This window comes from Penaeus monodon, chromosome 13, assembly GCF_015228065.2.
Source record: "Penaeus monodon isolate SGIC_2016 chromosome 13, NSTDA_Pmon_1, whole genome shotgun sequence".
Classification (NCBI taxonomy): domain Eukaryota; kingdom Metazoa; phylum Arthropoda; class Malacostraca; order Decapoda; family Penaeidae; genus Penaeus; species Penaeus monodon.
In genome coordinates, this window is record NC_051398.1 from 26,064,479 (window position 1) to 26,080,892 (window position 16,414).

At 51.6% G+C, this 16,414-nt stretch overlaps 1 protein-coding gene across 1 annotated transcript; it reads right to left on the minus strand.

Annotated features, from left to right (window-relative positions):
• Positions 1-272: 272 nt before the first annotated feature.
• On the minus strand, positions 273-14,296 carry LOC119580199 (protein ecdysoneless homolog; the record flags this gene model as incomplete). Its single annotated transcript, XM_037928192.1, is given in 7 exon segments — positions 273-2,736; positions 2,900-3,292; positions 3,469-3,673; positions 3,794-3,955; positions 4,308-4,487; positions 11,869-12,010; positions 14,118-14,296. Coding segments are annotated over 7 exon segments (1,689 nt in total), but the record flags the coding sequence as incomplete, so codon positions are not given.
• Positions 14,297-16,414: the final 2,118 nt, after the last annotated feature.

The following is a 16,414-nucleotide window of genomic DNA, read 5'->3' on the forward strand; positions in this document are numbered from 1 at the left end:
CAAAATTTGTTTGCAACTTCTGAAGTCATCTGGTTCCGGCTGTAATTTTTTGGCTAGAATTCTCACAAATTTCTTAATGCAAATGATACTCCAGAAGTGCATGGAAAATCGTGTTCTTTGTTTTTGTTTATACTTCATCTTTTGCAGCTTGGTAGGTAACACAGCCACTTAACACGGTCACTTATTGATAACAGCTGAACGAGAATGTCCAGAAACTGCAATAATATTATGCTTTGGGCAGAATAGTTTACCTGGTAATTTAAAACAACAAATACATGCAGATACATTTATTGCCAAAGATACAAAAATGTTTAGATACTTAGACACAGAATTCCAGCATTCTGAGAAACAATTGACATACTACACAATAACATACCATAAGTTATGTTAATAAGTTCTGTTTGTGTGGTCAAACCTCAGCTTATTCTGTAAACATGAATACATTCGCATATCTACCTGTCTTATATATACACAAAACATCGTAAAAACCTATCTTTGAATATCATTGATTAATTAAGACTATAAAGTATACTATTCAGGTTTATCATTCGCACTTTTCCAAATAAACAAATAAACTTTAACTGGCCACAGCAGAACTGCAGAAATTGGAAAGGAATTATATTTTGCTTCTGCATTAATTCGCCAGTCTTTAAAAATACGGATAAAAAATACTGAAATTTTGCCCTCTACCTCATCACCTGCTCTTCTTACACAACTGATTTACCTCATTATGATATTCCATATATATTTTTTTTCTGGTGAGAATTGAGCAATAGGAAATTAATACAGAGATTTAATATTTATACTATAAATACAATATTGAAGACTTCAACCAAGAACTTTCATTTATGTGCAATTACTGAAGGAAATGGACGAAATACATGATAATGGAGTACAGCTGTAATACACAATCAAGTTTTTGATTAATAAATATTGCATAGGATACACTGTCCGATTGGTACATCAATAAACCATTATTGTATTAGATACATTACTTCAATAAACCATTATTGTATTAGATACATTACTTCAGAATTTGTGCTGCGTGGAACAGGATAGCATTCTCAGTAAAATTCAAGGCCACTACGTTTTACAAGTTCATGATTCATTATATACATATGCAAAACCGAATGCCTCTAAAAACAGAGAACCACCCAAAATAACTATCACATTGCTTATGGCCCTTTAAAGTCTACCTGTATAGTATATACGTGTATATATCTCCACCTTATTGCCGCTCTTGTGGGTATTTCGATATAGGGAAATTCATCGTGAAAACAAGTGTAAAAGATAAAGCTACCAAACCCTTGTCTTAAAAAAGAAAGGGAGGGAAGGTGGTAAAGACTGTTCTTTCTCTTTGGATGATAACGTTTACGGTGAAAGATTGTTTACTGTAAAATGAAAGTATAGTTCTAAAATAAATATGCCAATCAAATTAAATAAATTATACAATTCCTGAATTGTATAACATGAAAAATGCGTCTGTATACATCATGTCAACGTGAAGAGAAAATATATAAACGGACAAGACGCTACTGACGTAAGAATAAAGGAAAGAAAATAAGAGACAGACAGGGTAATTGCAAATCAACCTCATAATCAATTTTAACGAGACAGAATCTCTACCACCAACGCGACTTATTATTAATAATGCCATACATTGGACTAATGCGTTCTTATTCCTATGGTTGCTTGACCATTAGAACATTAATACCCACTTCAATCACAGTCCATCATGTAACCTCATGATGAGTTATAATACAAAATTATCAATTTCTTTAAATATGAAAATCCACATTATATTCAGTACGTGTTGGTGCTTCATTGTGATCTCGTGTACATAAATATGGTAATATCGACTGTAAATATATAACTAAATCTAAAAATAAAAGAGATATTTTTTCATAGCTGAACAAAGCGTGTATCCAATCCTAACTTAAAATACACATCACAGTTGAGCAGAACATTAAGTAATGTTACTAACATTCCTCCTGGCTTTCCAAAGTTTATAGGGTGGGGATGGGGGTTATAGAAGAATAGGAGGGAAAGAGGGAAGGGAGGAAATGGAAAATGGCACCTCATATCCTCATAGCCTCATTTAAGTTTAAGTACTGTCAGAATATATGTATACATGCTTGTCATCAGGCTCATATACATTTATATATTGGTGATAGCCCTTACTCACTTATCATTCATGTTTATTGATATACATTATTATCGTTTGAGAATATACTTCTCTGCTTTTATATCGCGATATTATACTGAGCAAGCAGCTGCAGCAGGTACCCATGCAAAGTACAAGGGAACTTTACTTCTTCTCTGGTTTAATGCCCACGGAACCGAGGAGTGAGGATGCGGGTCCAGGCAAGCCATTCTGAGCAGTGTACGTCTTCACAAGGTCTTGAACCGCTTGCATGTCCACCTTGACGGGCTCGAAATCTTCCACGTCGTCAAATTCATCGTCCGCTTCATCGTCATTGCCATAGGGCTGCGAGGCGAGGCTGTCTCTGAGGGTTGTGGCCGCAAGCTCTCTTTCCATCTCCCGCAGGTACTCCCTCATCTGGAGGTCGACGCCCGAGGACGTGGCCGACACTGTGGAGGCGGCGGACTTCTGAGAGGTGTTGGAGGACTTGCGGCTCAGGCTGCCATCGCCTGCGTCTTCCTCCCCGTAGCTGCTCATCCCGGACGATTCGTCCTCCGACTGGTTCCAGTAGTCATCTTCAGGAACTCCGAATTCTGAAAGTGGTAAGCAGTCACACAATGATGTCAAAAAAATGCATCACACTTCCCTTAACAGACGGAAAGACAGCACCCTTCAAATCATTGACCTAGATTACTTTTCTCGTCTAGTGTGACTAAAGTGAATAGCTAAACACACTTCTTTAACATACCAACTTACCAAGAATATTAGTAATGGCTTCAGTGAAAGACTCGGCATTAAAATCGACCTTGTTGGAGAGGGAGGACATTTCGGAGCTGTTGGAGGAGTCGGAGGCATTGGACTGGGCCGATATCTTGCGGACCTGCGGGTGCACCATGAGGCTCGAGGGCTTTCGGGCCTTGGAGGCCTTGCGGGAGGTGGACAGCGTGGACAGCTTCCTGATGCGCTCCTGCAGGTCCTGAGGAACCTCTGCGCCATCCAGGTCAGACATGTGTCCTAGGAAGGCTGAGAGAGAGTTCATCACCTCGGTGTCATCAGCAGGTCTTGGCTGGTCATTGCCGTTGGCACTTTCGAATTTGTTCTCCAGCATGTCATCCAGGGCGTCTGGCGTTATCTGCAGCCAGCTGTCATCTGTTAAACAAAAATGAGCAACGTTAGGTCTGGGGTGTTTCTATTTGAGAAGGCAGAAAAGGCAGGAAGACAAACGGATCACTGTATCACCCGTATATACATAGCTAGACAAATCCCTAAACTGGCTGGAATGTTGAAGGTTCTTAATTAACGACAGATCCGCTACGAAGACTGACCATCAGCATGAACAAGCCTGGTCGCTCTCTCCTTGTAGAACTCGTAGTCCACGTTGACCTTGCCAAGGAGCTTGATGATGATGGCGCCGGCAGACAGCATGTCTTCGCTCTCCTCCGAGCCTTTGCTGGAGACCATGTTGGTCACGAAAAATTGTCGAGCGCGATCTTCTAGTTCTTTGAACAATTTTGATCCTTCCAGTTCACCCTGCGCAATAAAAGACAATACTATAAGGAACTGCGGGGGAAAAATGTACTCTTCCCAAAAAGATGGAAAAGGCTTTATAAACATTACATATCTTTTCACAAGAACACAAATGCAACCTACCCTGAAATATCCTTTATTTGAGAGCGACTGCTTGTACTTGAGCCAGCGAGGGTTGTTGGCGAGGTCGAGCTGCGCGCTGGCGTCGCTGCCAGGTGGATCGGACGGCGTGGACACGGGGGTCACGCCCCCCGCGCTGCACACCAGCAGCTCAAAGCCACAGGCCTGGGGAGGGAATGTCACGTGAGCATCTAAATAAACACAGAGGACGTAACTCCGCCAAATGTGTCCCTTTTATTATCTTTGACAGAAATAGATTCAGGGGCAAAATCACAATATCCAAAGGCTTAATAACGTTAAGATTAATAATCATAAAATAGATTGCCATTGAAAGAACGTGAGACTTTCAATCAAATCCTTTTGAGTGTCTACAGAAACCCTTGCAATGGACCTTCCGTACATATTACTAAAGATCAAGAGCCTCGCGCATGGCAGGCGTCCCAGGCATCACCGGCCAGGCGTGGCGCCCTGGGGAGAGCCGCCAGGGCCCGGCGCCCCGGCTGCGGGAGTCACTTACCAGCTTCATGCCGATGTCGTGCTGCTTGAACTCGGACTGAGCAGGCGGCGGCAGCTCCCAGCCCGTGCGGACATCGGGGCTGTAGCGCTGCGAGGCGAGCTGGGCGTAGAGTGCCTTGCTGAAGCGGCACGCGGTCATGACGCGGGTCTCGGGCGGGAAGTGGCGCATCACTCGCAGGGCCTGCGGGCGACACAGAGGCCGGTCAGGCTCAGTTTGTCCATGATACAGTCATCCTGAGAACATTCTGTCATGTCTTGCAAACTCAATTAATAAATCAAACCATTCTTCTGGTTTATCTGATGTGGCTTGTAAAGCCATAGACTAATCAACAAGTTCAACCACCGCGTTAATTCTTATAGAAACAACATGCTGGTTCAGCCTATCTCAAATCAGTATCGTGCACCTTTTACGCAGTTCAGCTTAGCCCCTTGCTCCATAGACGCCAACAAACTCTTCAACATTTTGTGTGTGTAAGTGCGTGTGTGTGTAAGTGCGTGTGTGTGTAAGTGCGTGTGTGTGTAAGTGCGTGTGTATGTAAGTGCGTGTGGTGTGTAAATGCGTGTGTGTGTAAGTGCGTGTGTGTGTAAGTGTGTGTGTGTGTGTGTGTGTGTGTGTGTGTGTGTGTGTGTGTGTGTGTGCATATATGCATGTGTACATGCACGTGGCGAGTCCGAAGGCCCCGATCCCCGATAAGACTTTTGGGTTGTCGACACAACTTTCCCAGCAGCCAATTACACCCAGTCCTTGACACAAAAAAATGTCTTTTTTCTTTATTTTTGTCTTTGTTTGCTCAGTTTTTTTCTCACCCGCCAGATCGGCGCATCGTCGAAGGATTTCCCGAAGACCGCGGCTCTCCCTTGCCGCGGCGAGGCTCGACGCCAACCCGCCGCTGTAGTGCTTTGGCCCAGCGAGGAGCCAAGGACCAGACGCAATGCAAGCCGGGCAGCAGGTGAGAGGCGCATGTATTATCTCGTATACAGGTGTTAGGCCTTCGTGGTCCCCTGACCAAGTATTCACTCGAGGTCCCCCCGCGCTTTGCGCCGACGACGGCCGGGTGGTCGCGATCTGAAGCCACGCGTCGTCGTCGCCACCTCGCGAGGCTCACTGTTCGCCCGGCTTTTAATACCTGAACTACCATAACTGAAGATAACGACGCACGGCATTACGAGGAAGCCGAGATATTTCGCAAACTAATGTAGCGTATAGCACACAGAAAATCACACAGCATTAGAATAGCGCGGCGTTTTCCTTTAAATTTGGCAGTCCCCCACAACACAACCGCCCGGCGTGGCATTCGCCTCTTGACCCTTTAAAAACCCCCACACAGTCTTTCTGAATCAGGACGCTCGCTTCCACGCTTTATCCACGCGTGTCTGTCTCCACACTGCGGCACCGCGACCCGGTGGCTATTCAGCTCAGGGCGAGACTCACTTCCGACACAGCTCCCGAGTAGCCTTGGCGGCGGCCGTACGAACGACCGTGCGGGCAGCGCGTTCCCAGTTTCCCCGCTTTCGGGGGTTTCCAACTCCCTGCGTTTCCCTTGCATTATCCGCTACTTCCTGAGATCACAAGTGACGACGAAAACTCGCAAGGACGGGTTGCGGCGCGTGGCCTTGCGGGAGGGGGGGGGGGAGAGGGGGAGGGAGGTCTTCTTGTGGGGATAATTTCCCTCTTTCACGCCGGAAGTGGGGCGTTTACTGCGTCCCCAGGGCTAGGGAGTTTATCGCGGCAGCGAAGGTCAGGCGAGATGGAGCGCCACTCACCGGTAGATATAACATCACAGGCACACAGGCAGATCCACACAAACACACACACAAAACCTCCTGGCGCCAAGGGGTTTACGGAGTCCGTGGCCCCAAGACAACCCAGGGAGGTATCTGGCCCCAAAACCCCCATTCAGTGATTTATAATTCATGCCACAGCAGTTTAGCCTGAAAGCAATCCGCTCGTTCCGCGCGCCTGGGATAGCAGCGAGGTCTCTGGGCGGCCCAGCACGAGCCTCGCCGCGGGCGGCAGAGAGGGAGAGAAACCAACGTTGACAAAACCGACACCCGGAAGGGGTGGTTGCCATGAGTGCAAAATGAGCCGTGACACTCGAGCCGCGGGAAGGAGGGAAGGAGGGAGGAAATGAGGGAGGGGGGGAGGGGAGGGGGAGGGAGGAAAGGGGGGGAAAGGGAGGGAGGAAGGGGGGGAAGGAGGGGGGAAAGGGGGGGAAAGGGGGGGAGGGAGGGGGGAGGGAGGGAGGGGGGGGCAAGGGGGAGGGGGGGGGGGCAAGGGGGAGGGAGGGAAGGAGGGAGGAAAGATAGGAGGGAGGGAGGGAGGGAGGGAGAGGGGGAGGGACGGAAGAACGGAAGCAGGGAGGGAGCGAGCGAGGCCGCGGAGGCATCGAGGCGACCCCGCAGAGCCTGTGGTCCGGCCTCGCGCTCGCTTACTCCGGCGCCCTGTGGGGGCGGGGAGGCCCACGCCCCCCCTCTTTCCCCGTTTTGTCTTTTGCCCTCCCAGGAAGGGGCCCCCAACCCCAAGGGGGGGGGGGGAAAAAAGAAGGGGGAGGAGGAGGAGGGAGGAGGAGGAGGAGGAGGAGGAGGAGGAGGAGGGGAGAGAGAGAGAGAGAGAGAGAGGAAAAGAGAGAGAGAGAAGGAAGAAGGAGAGAGAGGGAGAGGGAGGAGAGAGAGGAAGAAAAGGAAGAAAAGAGGGAAAGAGGAGAGAGAGAGAAAGAAAGAGAGAGGAGGAAGAACGAGAGAGAGAGGGGAGAGAAAAAGAGAAAGAGAGAGAGAAGGAGAGAGAGAAGAAGGAGAGAGAGAAGGAAGAGAGAGAGAGAGAGAGAGAGGAGAAGAAAGAAGAGAAAAAAGAAAAGGAAAAGAAGAGAGAAGGAGAAGAGGAAGAAAAAAGAAAGAGGAGGAGAGAGAGAGAAAGAGAGAGAGAAAGAGAGAGAGAAGAAAATAGAAAAGAGAGAGAGAGAGAAGAAAATAGAAAAGAGAGTGAAGAGAAAAGAGAAAAGAGAGAGAAGAAGAGAAAAGAGACAGAGAGAGAGAAGAGAAAGAGACAGAGAAGAGAAGAGAAAAGAGACAGAGAGAGAGAGAGAAGAGAGAAGAGAAAAGAGACAGAGAGAGAGAAGAGAAAAGAGACAGAGAGAGAAAAGAGAGGAGAGAAGAAAGAGAACGCCATACCCAGATAAAGAAGCAACAACGCGCAATTCCCTGTTCCTTTTCACCCTCCTCCCTCCCTCCCTCCCTCATCAAACCATAGAGTTGCGTGCCGCACCTTGACCTACATAGGTAAGTAGGCGTATGGGTGTAGCCAGGGTGTTAAGGGGTCAAAGTGGGGGGGGGGCGGGCGCAGGAAAGCTTAAGCCTTTAATCACTATTCCCTGATACGCCCGAGCGGAAACGGGGCAGCCTAAGTATAGGTCAGGGACCCCCGACAGTCTCTGACGCATGATTTGTGCGGGGCGCCGGGCCCTTTGTCCGAGTGTGCAGGGCATGTGTGCCTGTTGGCTATGCGAAGACGCCGGGCCGACCAGGGCGCTTGGTGTGGCCGGGCGCCATGGACAAAACAGAGGGAGAGACAGGTAAAAAGGAAAGGGAGAGGGGGAGAGAAAGACGGAGGAACGAGGGGGAGGTAGGTAGGGAGGGAGGGAGGTAGGTAGGTAGGTAGGGAGTAGGGAGGGAGGGGGGAGGGGGTAGGTAGGTTTGGTAGTAGGTAGGGGGGAGGTAGGTAGGGAGGTAGGAGGGGAGGTGGTAGGTAGGTAGGGGAGGTAGGGGGTTTGGGGTGTAGGTAGGTAGGGAGGTAGTGGGGGTAGGTAGGTAGGGAGGGAGGGGGGGAGGGGGGTATAGGTAGGGAGGGAGGGAGAGAGAGGGGGTGTTGGAAAAAGTGAAAGAGAGAGAGAGAGAGAGAGGAGGAGAGAGAGAGAGGAGAAAGAAGGGGGAGAGAGAGAGAGAGAGAGTGGAGAGAGAGGAGAGAGAAGGGGAGAGAAGGAGAGAGAAGGGGAGAGAGAAAAGGAGGGAGAGAGAGAAGGAGAGAAGAGAGGAAGAGAAGAGAAGAGAGAGGTGAGGAGAGAGAGGGGGAAGAGGGAGAGGAGAGAGAAGAGGAGAGGAAGAGAGGAGGAGAGAGAAGAGGCAGAGAGGGAGAGAGGGAGGGGGGGAGGGGGGGGGGGAGAAGAGAGAGAGGGGGGGAGGAGAGAGAGAAGGAGAAGGGGGAGAGAGGAGGAGATGGGGAGAGGGGGAGAGAAGAGGAGAGAGAGAAAGAGAGAAGGGAGAGATGAGAGAGGAGGAAGGAAAAAGAGAGGAGAAAAAAAAAAGAAAAAGAAAAAAAGGAAAAGGGAGGAAAAAAGGGGGAGGGAGGGGAGAGAAAAGAGAGGGGGAGGGGAAAGAGGGGGGAGAAAAGAGAAAGGGGGGAGAGAGAGGGGGGAGAGAAAGGGGGGGAGAGAGAAAGAGAGGGAGAGAGAAAGAGAGGGAGAGGGGGAAAGGGGGGAGGGAGAGAGGGAAGGGGAAAGAGAGAGAGAGGAGAGAAAGAGAGGGGAGAGGAGAAGAGGGAGAGGGAGAAGAGAAAGAGAAAGGGAGGAGAAAAAAAGGGGGAGGGGAGAGAAAGGAGGAGAGAGGAAAGAGAGGAGAGAGAAAAAAAGAGGGGAAAAAGAGAAAAGAAAGAGAGAGAGAAAAAAAGGGAAGGAAGAAAGGGGAGAGAAAGAGGAGAGAGAGAGAGAAAGAGAGATAAAGAGAAAAGAGAGAGAGAGGAAACAGAGAGAAGAAGAGGGAAAGAAGAGAGAGAAGGGGGGAAAAAAAAGAGAGAGAGAGGAAATAAAAGGGAAAAATGGGGGAAAAGAGAACACGGCCCCCCAAAAGAGAAGAGAAAGAAAATTTTTTTTCCCTCTCCTTTTTCCCCTTTTTTTTAATCTCCCTTTCCTTTTTCCCCCATCCTCTTTTTTTCCCCTTTTTCCCTTCCCTTTTCCCGTTTTGGGAAAAGAAAGGAGCACGGAAAGGGAAGAAAGGAAAGAGGAAAAAAAGGGGGGGGGGGGGGAGGAAGGAATTAAGGGGGGAGGGGGGGGGGGAGGGGGGGGGGAGGGGGAAATCGGGGGGAAGGGGGGAGGGGGGGAGAGGGGGGGGGAGAGGGAGAGGAAGAGGAGGGGGAGAAGGGGATGAGGGGGGGGAGGAAAAGAAAAAAGAGGAGGGAAAAAGAAAGGGGGGAAGGGGAAAAAACGGGGAAAGGGGGGGGAAAAAAAGGGGGGGTGAAAGGGGAAAAAAAGAAAGGGGCAAAAGGGGCGAAAGGAAAAGAGGGGGGGAAGGGGGGGGGAATTACCGGGGCCTCAGCCAAAACCTCCTGGGGGGGGGGGAAAAAACCCCCCCCCCAAACAAACCTTCTTCTTTCGCCAATCTCCCCTCCCCCCTGCACCCCCTCCCCCCCCCCACTGTCCCCTTTCCCGGGGTTTTTCCCTGCCAAGGGGCGGCCGGGGGAAACAGGTGAAGAAAAGGGGGCTCACCGGAAACGACAATTCAGGGCGGGGGGGGGGGGGATCTCCGCTGGGAAAAAAAAATGGGGAAAACACCCCCCCAAAGGGCCCCCCGGGCCCTTTTTCCCCGGGGGGAAGGAGGGGAGGGGGAAGGGGGGGAAGGGCAAATGGGCGGTTTGCGGGGGAAAGGGGGGAGAGTAAAAGGGGGGGAAAAAGGGGGGGGGAGGGAGAGAGGGGGGAGGGAGAGAGGGGGGAGGGAGGGGGGGAGGGGGGGAGGGGGGAGGGAGGGGGGAGGGGAGGGGGAGGGGGGGAGGGAGGGGGGAGGGGGGAGGGAGAAAAAAAGCAAGGAAAAGGAACGAAGGGGCGGGGGGAACGGGTGTGTGAAAAGGAGGCACGGGGGGGGGGTTATGCACAGACCACGTGGTGTGTCAAAAAGCGGGCGTCCTCGGCTTCCCTCGTGCTCCCCCGCGCAGCCGGTGCTCCGCCGCGCGCGACGGCGTCTCCCCGGCCGCCCTCGGGGCAGTTCCCTCTCCGCTTACGAACAGCAAGTGGGAAGGTCGTCAGGGGACGGGCGCGCGAAACAAGGAAACAACTGCATATGCTTAGCGATTGTATGTAAAAGCAGGAGACGAGTACAAAACACGCATAAACACTTACACTTACACGCACGCGAACATACTGAACGAGGGGAGAGAGAGAGAGAGAGAGAGAGGAGAGAGAGAGAGAGAGAGAGAGAGGAGAGAGAGAGGAGAGAGAGAGGAGAGAGAGAGAGAGGAGAGAGGAGAGAGAGAGAGAGAGAGGAGGTAGGAGGAGGGGGGATGAGAGAGAGAGAGAGGGGAGGAGAGAGAGAGAGAGAGAGAGAGAGAGAGGAGAGGAGGAGAGGAGGGGAGAGAGGGAGGAGGAGAGAGAACGAGAGAAAAGAGAGCGAGAGAGAGAATGAGAGAGAGAGAGGGGTGGAGGGAGGGAGGGAGGAGAGAGAGAGAGAGAGAGAGAGAGAGAGGGGGAGAGAGAAAAGAGAGAGAGAAGGAGAGAAGAGAGAGAGAGAGAGAGAGAGAGAGAGGGGGAGAGAGAGGAGAGGAGAGAGAGGACGGGGGAGGGGGGAGAAAAGAGAGAGGGAGAGGGAGGGGAGAGGAGAGAGAGGAGAGGGGAGGGAGAGAGAGGGAGGGGGAGAGAGAGGGAGGTAGAGGGGGAGGGAGAGGGAGAGGGAGAGGGAGAGGGAGGGAGGGAGGAGGAGAGGAGGGAGAGAGGGGAGAGAGAGAGGAGAGAGAGAGAGAAAAGAGAGAAAAGAGGAGAGGAGAGAGAGAGAGAGAGAGAGAGAGAGAGCAATGCAATAAGACATAGTATCCTATCTGGTTCACGACATAGAACCCCCTCGCCCTCCCACCGCAGCCCTGCCCCTTTCCTGCCCTGCCCTTTGCCTCCCCTCCCCTCCCCTACCCAATTATCTATGGGGAGGGGGGGGGGGGCAATGAGGGGTCTAACACGAAAATATAATATTCAATCGATAGCTAGGCTTGTTTTCTTAATCTTTTTTTCAGCGGCCAATAAAAGGGAGGAAGTTCCTGCAACGACGCAAATATTTGCCCCTTGCGATCTCTCCCTCCTGCTGTTGCCGCTTGCAAGCGCGAGATCAATAACCCCCTCCCCAGTGCCCCCACCTGCATCTCTCCTATCACCCCTACCTTTCCTTAAGACAATCATTTCAGGTAATCGGCTCGTTATACGGTTATTCTAATCTTGTTTCTCGCGCGCGCGCACGCACGCACGCACGCGCGCGCACACACACACACACACACACACACACACACACACACACACACACACACACACACGCACACGCACACGCACACGCACACGCACACGCACACGCACACGCACACGCACACGCACACGCACGATGCTTCAACGCCTCTGTCCGCGTGTGCCCCGTTCGCGGACCTCCGTGCCCCTCGCAGCAGAGCCGGCACACTGGCAGCGAGAGCTTTTCAAGGCGACGAGCGTTGGTGCCTTCGTCAGTGGAGTCTCACCCACCACGACTCCGTGAGAGCCACAGCCTCACCCTAAGTCTGTCCCGGCGAACAAGTAGAGATATACTGTCCCGCACAGTCGGCCACTTACCTTGTTATCGATGACATCTCTCCTGCAGAAGGCGTGGACGGCGGGGGCCACGAGCGTCGGGTACTCACGCAGCAATGCGGCCACGCCCACAGGAACGTACACGTGTGCCACATGCTGCTCTCGGCTGATCTTGCCGGGATACCTGGAAGGCGGGAGAGGGTCAGACGCGGGTCTCGCTGGGGCGCCGTGCTAATGCATGTTGGGAACCAGACCAACAATGTTGATGATAATGATGACGATGATGGTGAAGACGACGACATCAAAGGAGAGCGTCCTAGCGTCCACCGAAAGCCCAGAGCTCGCCAGGCCGAGGGCGTGGCAGGAGGAGTGCAAAGCGCCCGCCTTCATTTCCCGAAAGGCATGATAGCGTGCCAGGCGCCGGGCGTGCATGGCGGAATTCACTCAAAGAGATATGATATTAGCTAATGAACACCTGTCACAGAAAATGGCACGGGCAAATTAAGATGCTTCTGACTGGCGCTGTGAAAGTGTGAAGTCTAAATCAAAATAATAAACTAAAACGCGAGTAATGTAGACATCATCCAGCGATTAAATTAACTGGCAAGAATAGAAGGCCAAGGCAGATTATGGCAAAATAAGGAAGCGACAGAACTACTGAGAAGAATGTACGTGTGAGAAAAGAGATAGAAGTAAAACCGTACTTGGAAAATAAGAGAAGGAATGAGTATGAGGCGGCAAAGTGAAGGAATTAAAGCAGGTAAGAGGTCGCAGAAATCCGCCGCAAGGAAAGCGAAAAACGCAAGTGCCACGCGGGAAGTCGGGCAAAAAAGCAAGATCGATGTTGTCAGCAAAAGGCGGAAGGCAAGAGAAAGAAAAAGGATTGGTGGTGCAGGGAGGGAGGTTACTAAGGAGGAGAGGAAAACGAAGAACTAGTAAGGGGAAGAGTGAGAGACGGATAACACCAACGTGTGACCTATTGAAGAGCGATCCATCACATCGGCAGTTCAAGCCGCTTAACATACGAGACCTGTAGGTCGCGGCTTTTTTGTGCCTCCGCCCCCTTCTCCCTCCCTTCCTCCCCCTCCCCCTTATTACCACGTCCGCGACTTCCGGCAGCGCCAGCACTTTTACTATCGCCCGAAAAGGCTACGTCGCCGACTCCCTTCCTTGTGTCGGCCTCGTCAGCGCCTCAAGGAGACCGCGACGGACGAGCAGCGAAATCCTGCGCCGAGGACCAACTCCGCCTCCTCGTCCTGCTGCGCCCTCTTGCTGGCTCTTTTGCTTTCATTTATATGCTGAGCAGAAGGCCGCTGCTCATGCGGGCGAGATAACTATGGGCGGCCGGACACTACACAGTTGAAGGTTTAACAACTGTGTGGATGAATGACACAATGATGGTTAAGGAGGAGAGAGGAGAGAGGAAAAGAGGAAGGAAGGAAGTAGGTGAGGAAGGACGAAGGGATTGACGGAAGGAAGGAAGGGAGGAAGAAGGAAAGGTTTGAAGGAAGGAAGGAAGGAGATTAAGAGGAGCAGACTTCGACGCGCAGTTGAGCAGCCAGAGCCGCCCTCCTCACCGCCCGCGTCCGCCCCGCCAGCCGACGCGTAAGACGGACGCCGCAAGCGCCTCTCCGACGCAAGGTCTTCGTCCGCAGCTACGCGTCCGCGCGCGAAGCCTGTCCTACGGTCGGCCTTGGCGCTCGGTGAAAGTAGAACTTACGTCCGTCTGTCATCGCATCGAATCCACCCGGGAAACAAATTTTTCAAGGAAAAAAGCACGAAATTTCCAGTCTCAGTAATAAGACGAATGATGAAAAAACCTGCGGCCAAAAGCTTTAATACGCTCAATAAAAAAAAATTATAAGAAGAAATTATAAATTTCAAAATTTTAAAAAAAATACAACGTCTAGGGGCTTACCCAATATCCAGAATTAGACTAAAGACCTACAAAGATGATATGATGTTGAAACACATATTACATTAAAATATGCCATAAAAAGCATCTGCGAAAAAAGGATACAAAGCAGCAGAGAAAGAGATGGAAAGGAGGAAAGAAGAAAGGAAAGAGAAAAAGAAAGTGAAAAGGGGGAAGGTCAGGGGAAAAAGTGCGCACACGAGGTGCAATTAAGGCAGGGAGAACGCAGGAGGGAAAAAAAGGTCCATGAGGGTATATAAAATGGGTCTGAGATTGACTATGAGAAGGCAAAGGCATGCATGACAAGTGTATGAAGGTGAGAAGGCAATGAGTGCATGAGACAATGCATGGTGTACATGAGGAGCTGAGGACTGACCCGTCGACCTTAGCGGTGACAGCCGCCTGGACCTGCGGTGAGGCGCGGGTGTGTTCGGGGAGCCGCCTGACGGTGCTGACGGCGTCCATGACGGAGGGGGTGCCGGAAGGAAGCGGTGTGAGAGAAGCAGGAGACGAAGCCAGGGGAATCAGGTGCACGTGGCCCTTGGAGAGATACACCTGCGGCAGAGGAAGAACACCCCAGTTTGGGGATGGGGTGGTTTTCGGGGAAACAGAGTGGCAACCCCAACTCTTGAAAAACGCCGCCACCTTGTACCTTTCTTTCTAACAATCATAGGTAGGTACTTATACACATCATACAAACGCATACAAATACAAACAAACAAACAAACACACACATAGAAGAGACAGAGCTTTCTAGCACATAAAGATGCGGCAACGAATTTGTTTTTAGATTTTAACATTCTTCATTTCCCTCTTTTTGTTTCCAGTTTTTTTACTGGGCCCCCTTTTATTATTTTTTTCCTGAGTGTTTATATATATCTTTTTCGGAATTATTAAGAACAATTTTCTAAACCTATTCGAATAATCCTTCACCAAAAAACCGTTTCTTTCTATCAGTTTCAACCTAAATGTTCGGACACGCAGAGCGGTTCGCAAAGCCAAAATACAGTAATATTCACGCTGCCTATTTCTTTCCCCAAGCAGCATCCCGCAGCTGAACATCTCGGACATCTCGGCTCCTCCAGCATCATTGCCACCGGGCATTCTCAGAAAAACCCCGTCTTTTTTTGGGGTTTTTTTTTTTCCCTTTTTATTTTTCCCTTAATTTTCGCGTGTACTTTGTCGGTAACTGCATGACGCACTGACTTAACTGGCCGTCAGCGCACCGTCTGCACCAGGGTTCGCCGTCGCCTCCCCCTACCCTCTTCGGCCGAGCGCCCGGAGGCCTTACTTTGAAGCAGCGACGACGACGTTCCGGCGTGCACGGCGGCGGAGGCAGAAGGAGACTGGGGCGGCGCCAGAAGAGCCCACTAGATATTGGGGCGAGGGGGGGCGGGGGGGGGGGGGGGGCACGTGCGACCTTCGCCGCGACCATTTCTTCCCCTCCCTCAGGGGTCGCCGAGGGGTCTATCCTCCACGTTGGCTCCCGCTGGCGAGAGAGCACGCCAATGCGAAAGGGACTTTCTGGGAAATCCCCAGTTTTTCACACAGTGAAACATATGCTGATAGGCCGATGTTACGTATTCGGAACAGCTAAAACTGTCAGTTATTGTCAGGAATAGCAATCTGTGCAGCATCCTGACACGCTGGTACTCGTTCACGCTCACCACACTGCCTCCACCTGCTCCGCGTCAGACGTGGCGCCAAGTCCCAGCCAAATCCAAGTCCAGCTCCACGGGGCGCCGCCTCGCCTGCTTATCTTGCATTCAGCAAGATAAGAATGTAAACAATTCCCATTCCTGTTCCTTGTCAAGCGCTCGCCATCGCCTCCTTACCTGCGGGAGAGGCGGAGGGACCTGCGGCGTGCCTCGGGCGACAACGGGAGACACCGGCGTGGGCGGCAATCTGCAGCAGACTGACGGTGGCGATGGCGGCGGCGCGGAGGCCTCCCGAGAGCGGCTAGTCGGTGCGAGCTGCCCTGCCTGACTCACGCGGTGACGCTAACATCTGCCGCTTCCCCCAGCGCGCCTGCCCCCCGTGATCGACCTGGCTCATGGCCCGGCTCATGGCCCGGCTCATGGCCCGCCCAGCCTCGTGGTCCTGCATCCCCTCCTCCTTCTCGCTCTTCTATTCCTACCTCGTCAACACCTTCCCCTTCTCTCGCCATCCATGTCTTCTTTGCCCCCACCCTTCCCTTCCTCCAGCCAGTAAACCGACCGGCGCACCCTGTCACCCTCGCGCTTCTCCCTCTTTCTCGGCCTCCTGCCCCCACCAGACCCTCGCTGCCCTCGAAGCAACACCATTCATCTCCCGCAAAAGAATCACCTGCGACAAACATTCACGTCACCGGTAATTACAGGTGCACAATTACATCGCCTCCTTCACCTACATTATTACTGTCCTTCTTAAGTTGTTAGTCCTTTCTCTTCCTCACACCTCTTTTTTTTTCTTCAAATGATTTCCTTTCCACGCTGCATGTCCTCTCTTTTTCTGTTTCCCCCCTCTCTCTTTTTTCCCTTTCCCCCCCCCCCCACCCCCCCCCTCTCTCCCCCATTCTTTCCCCCTTTCTCCCCCTCCCTCCTCTCTCTCCCCTTTTTCCCCCTTTTTTTTCCCCTCTCTCCTTTTTTCCCCCTCTCTCTTTCTCTCTCTTTTTCCTCTCCTCTCCCTTTTTCC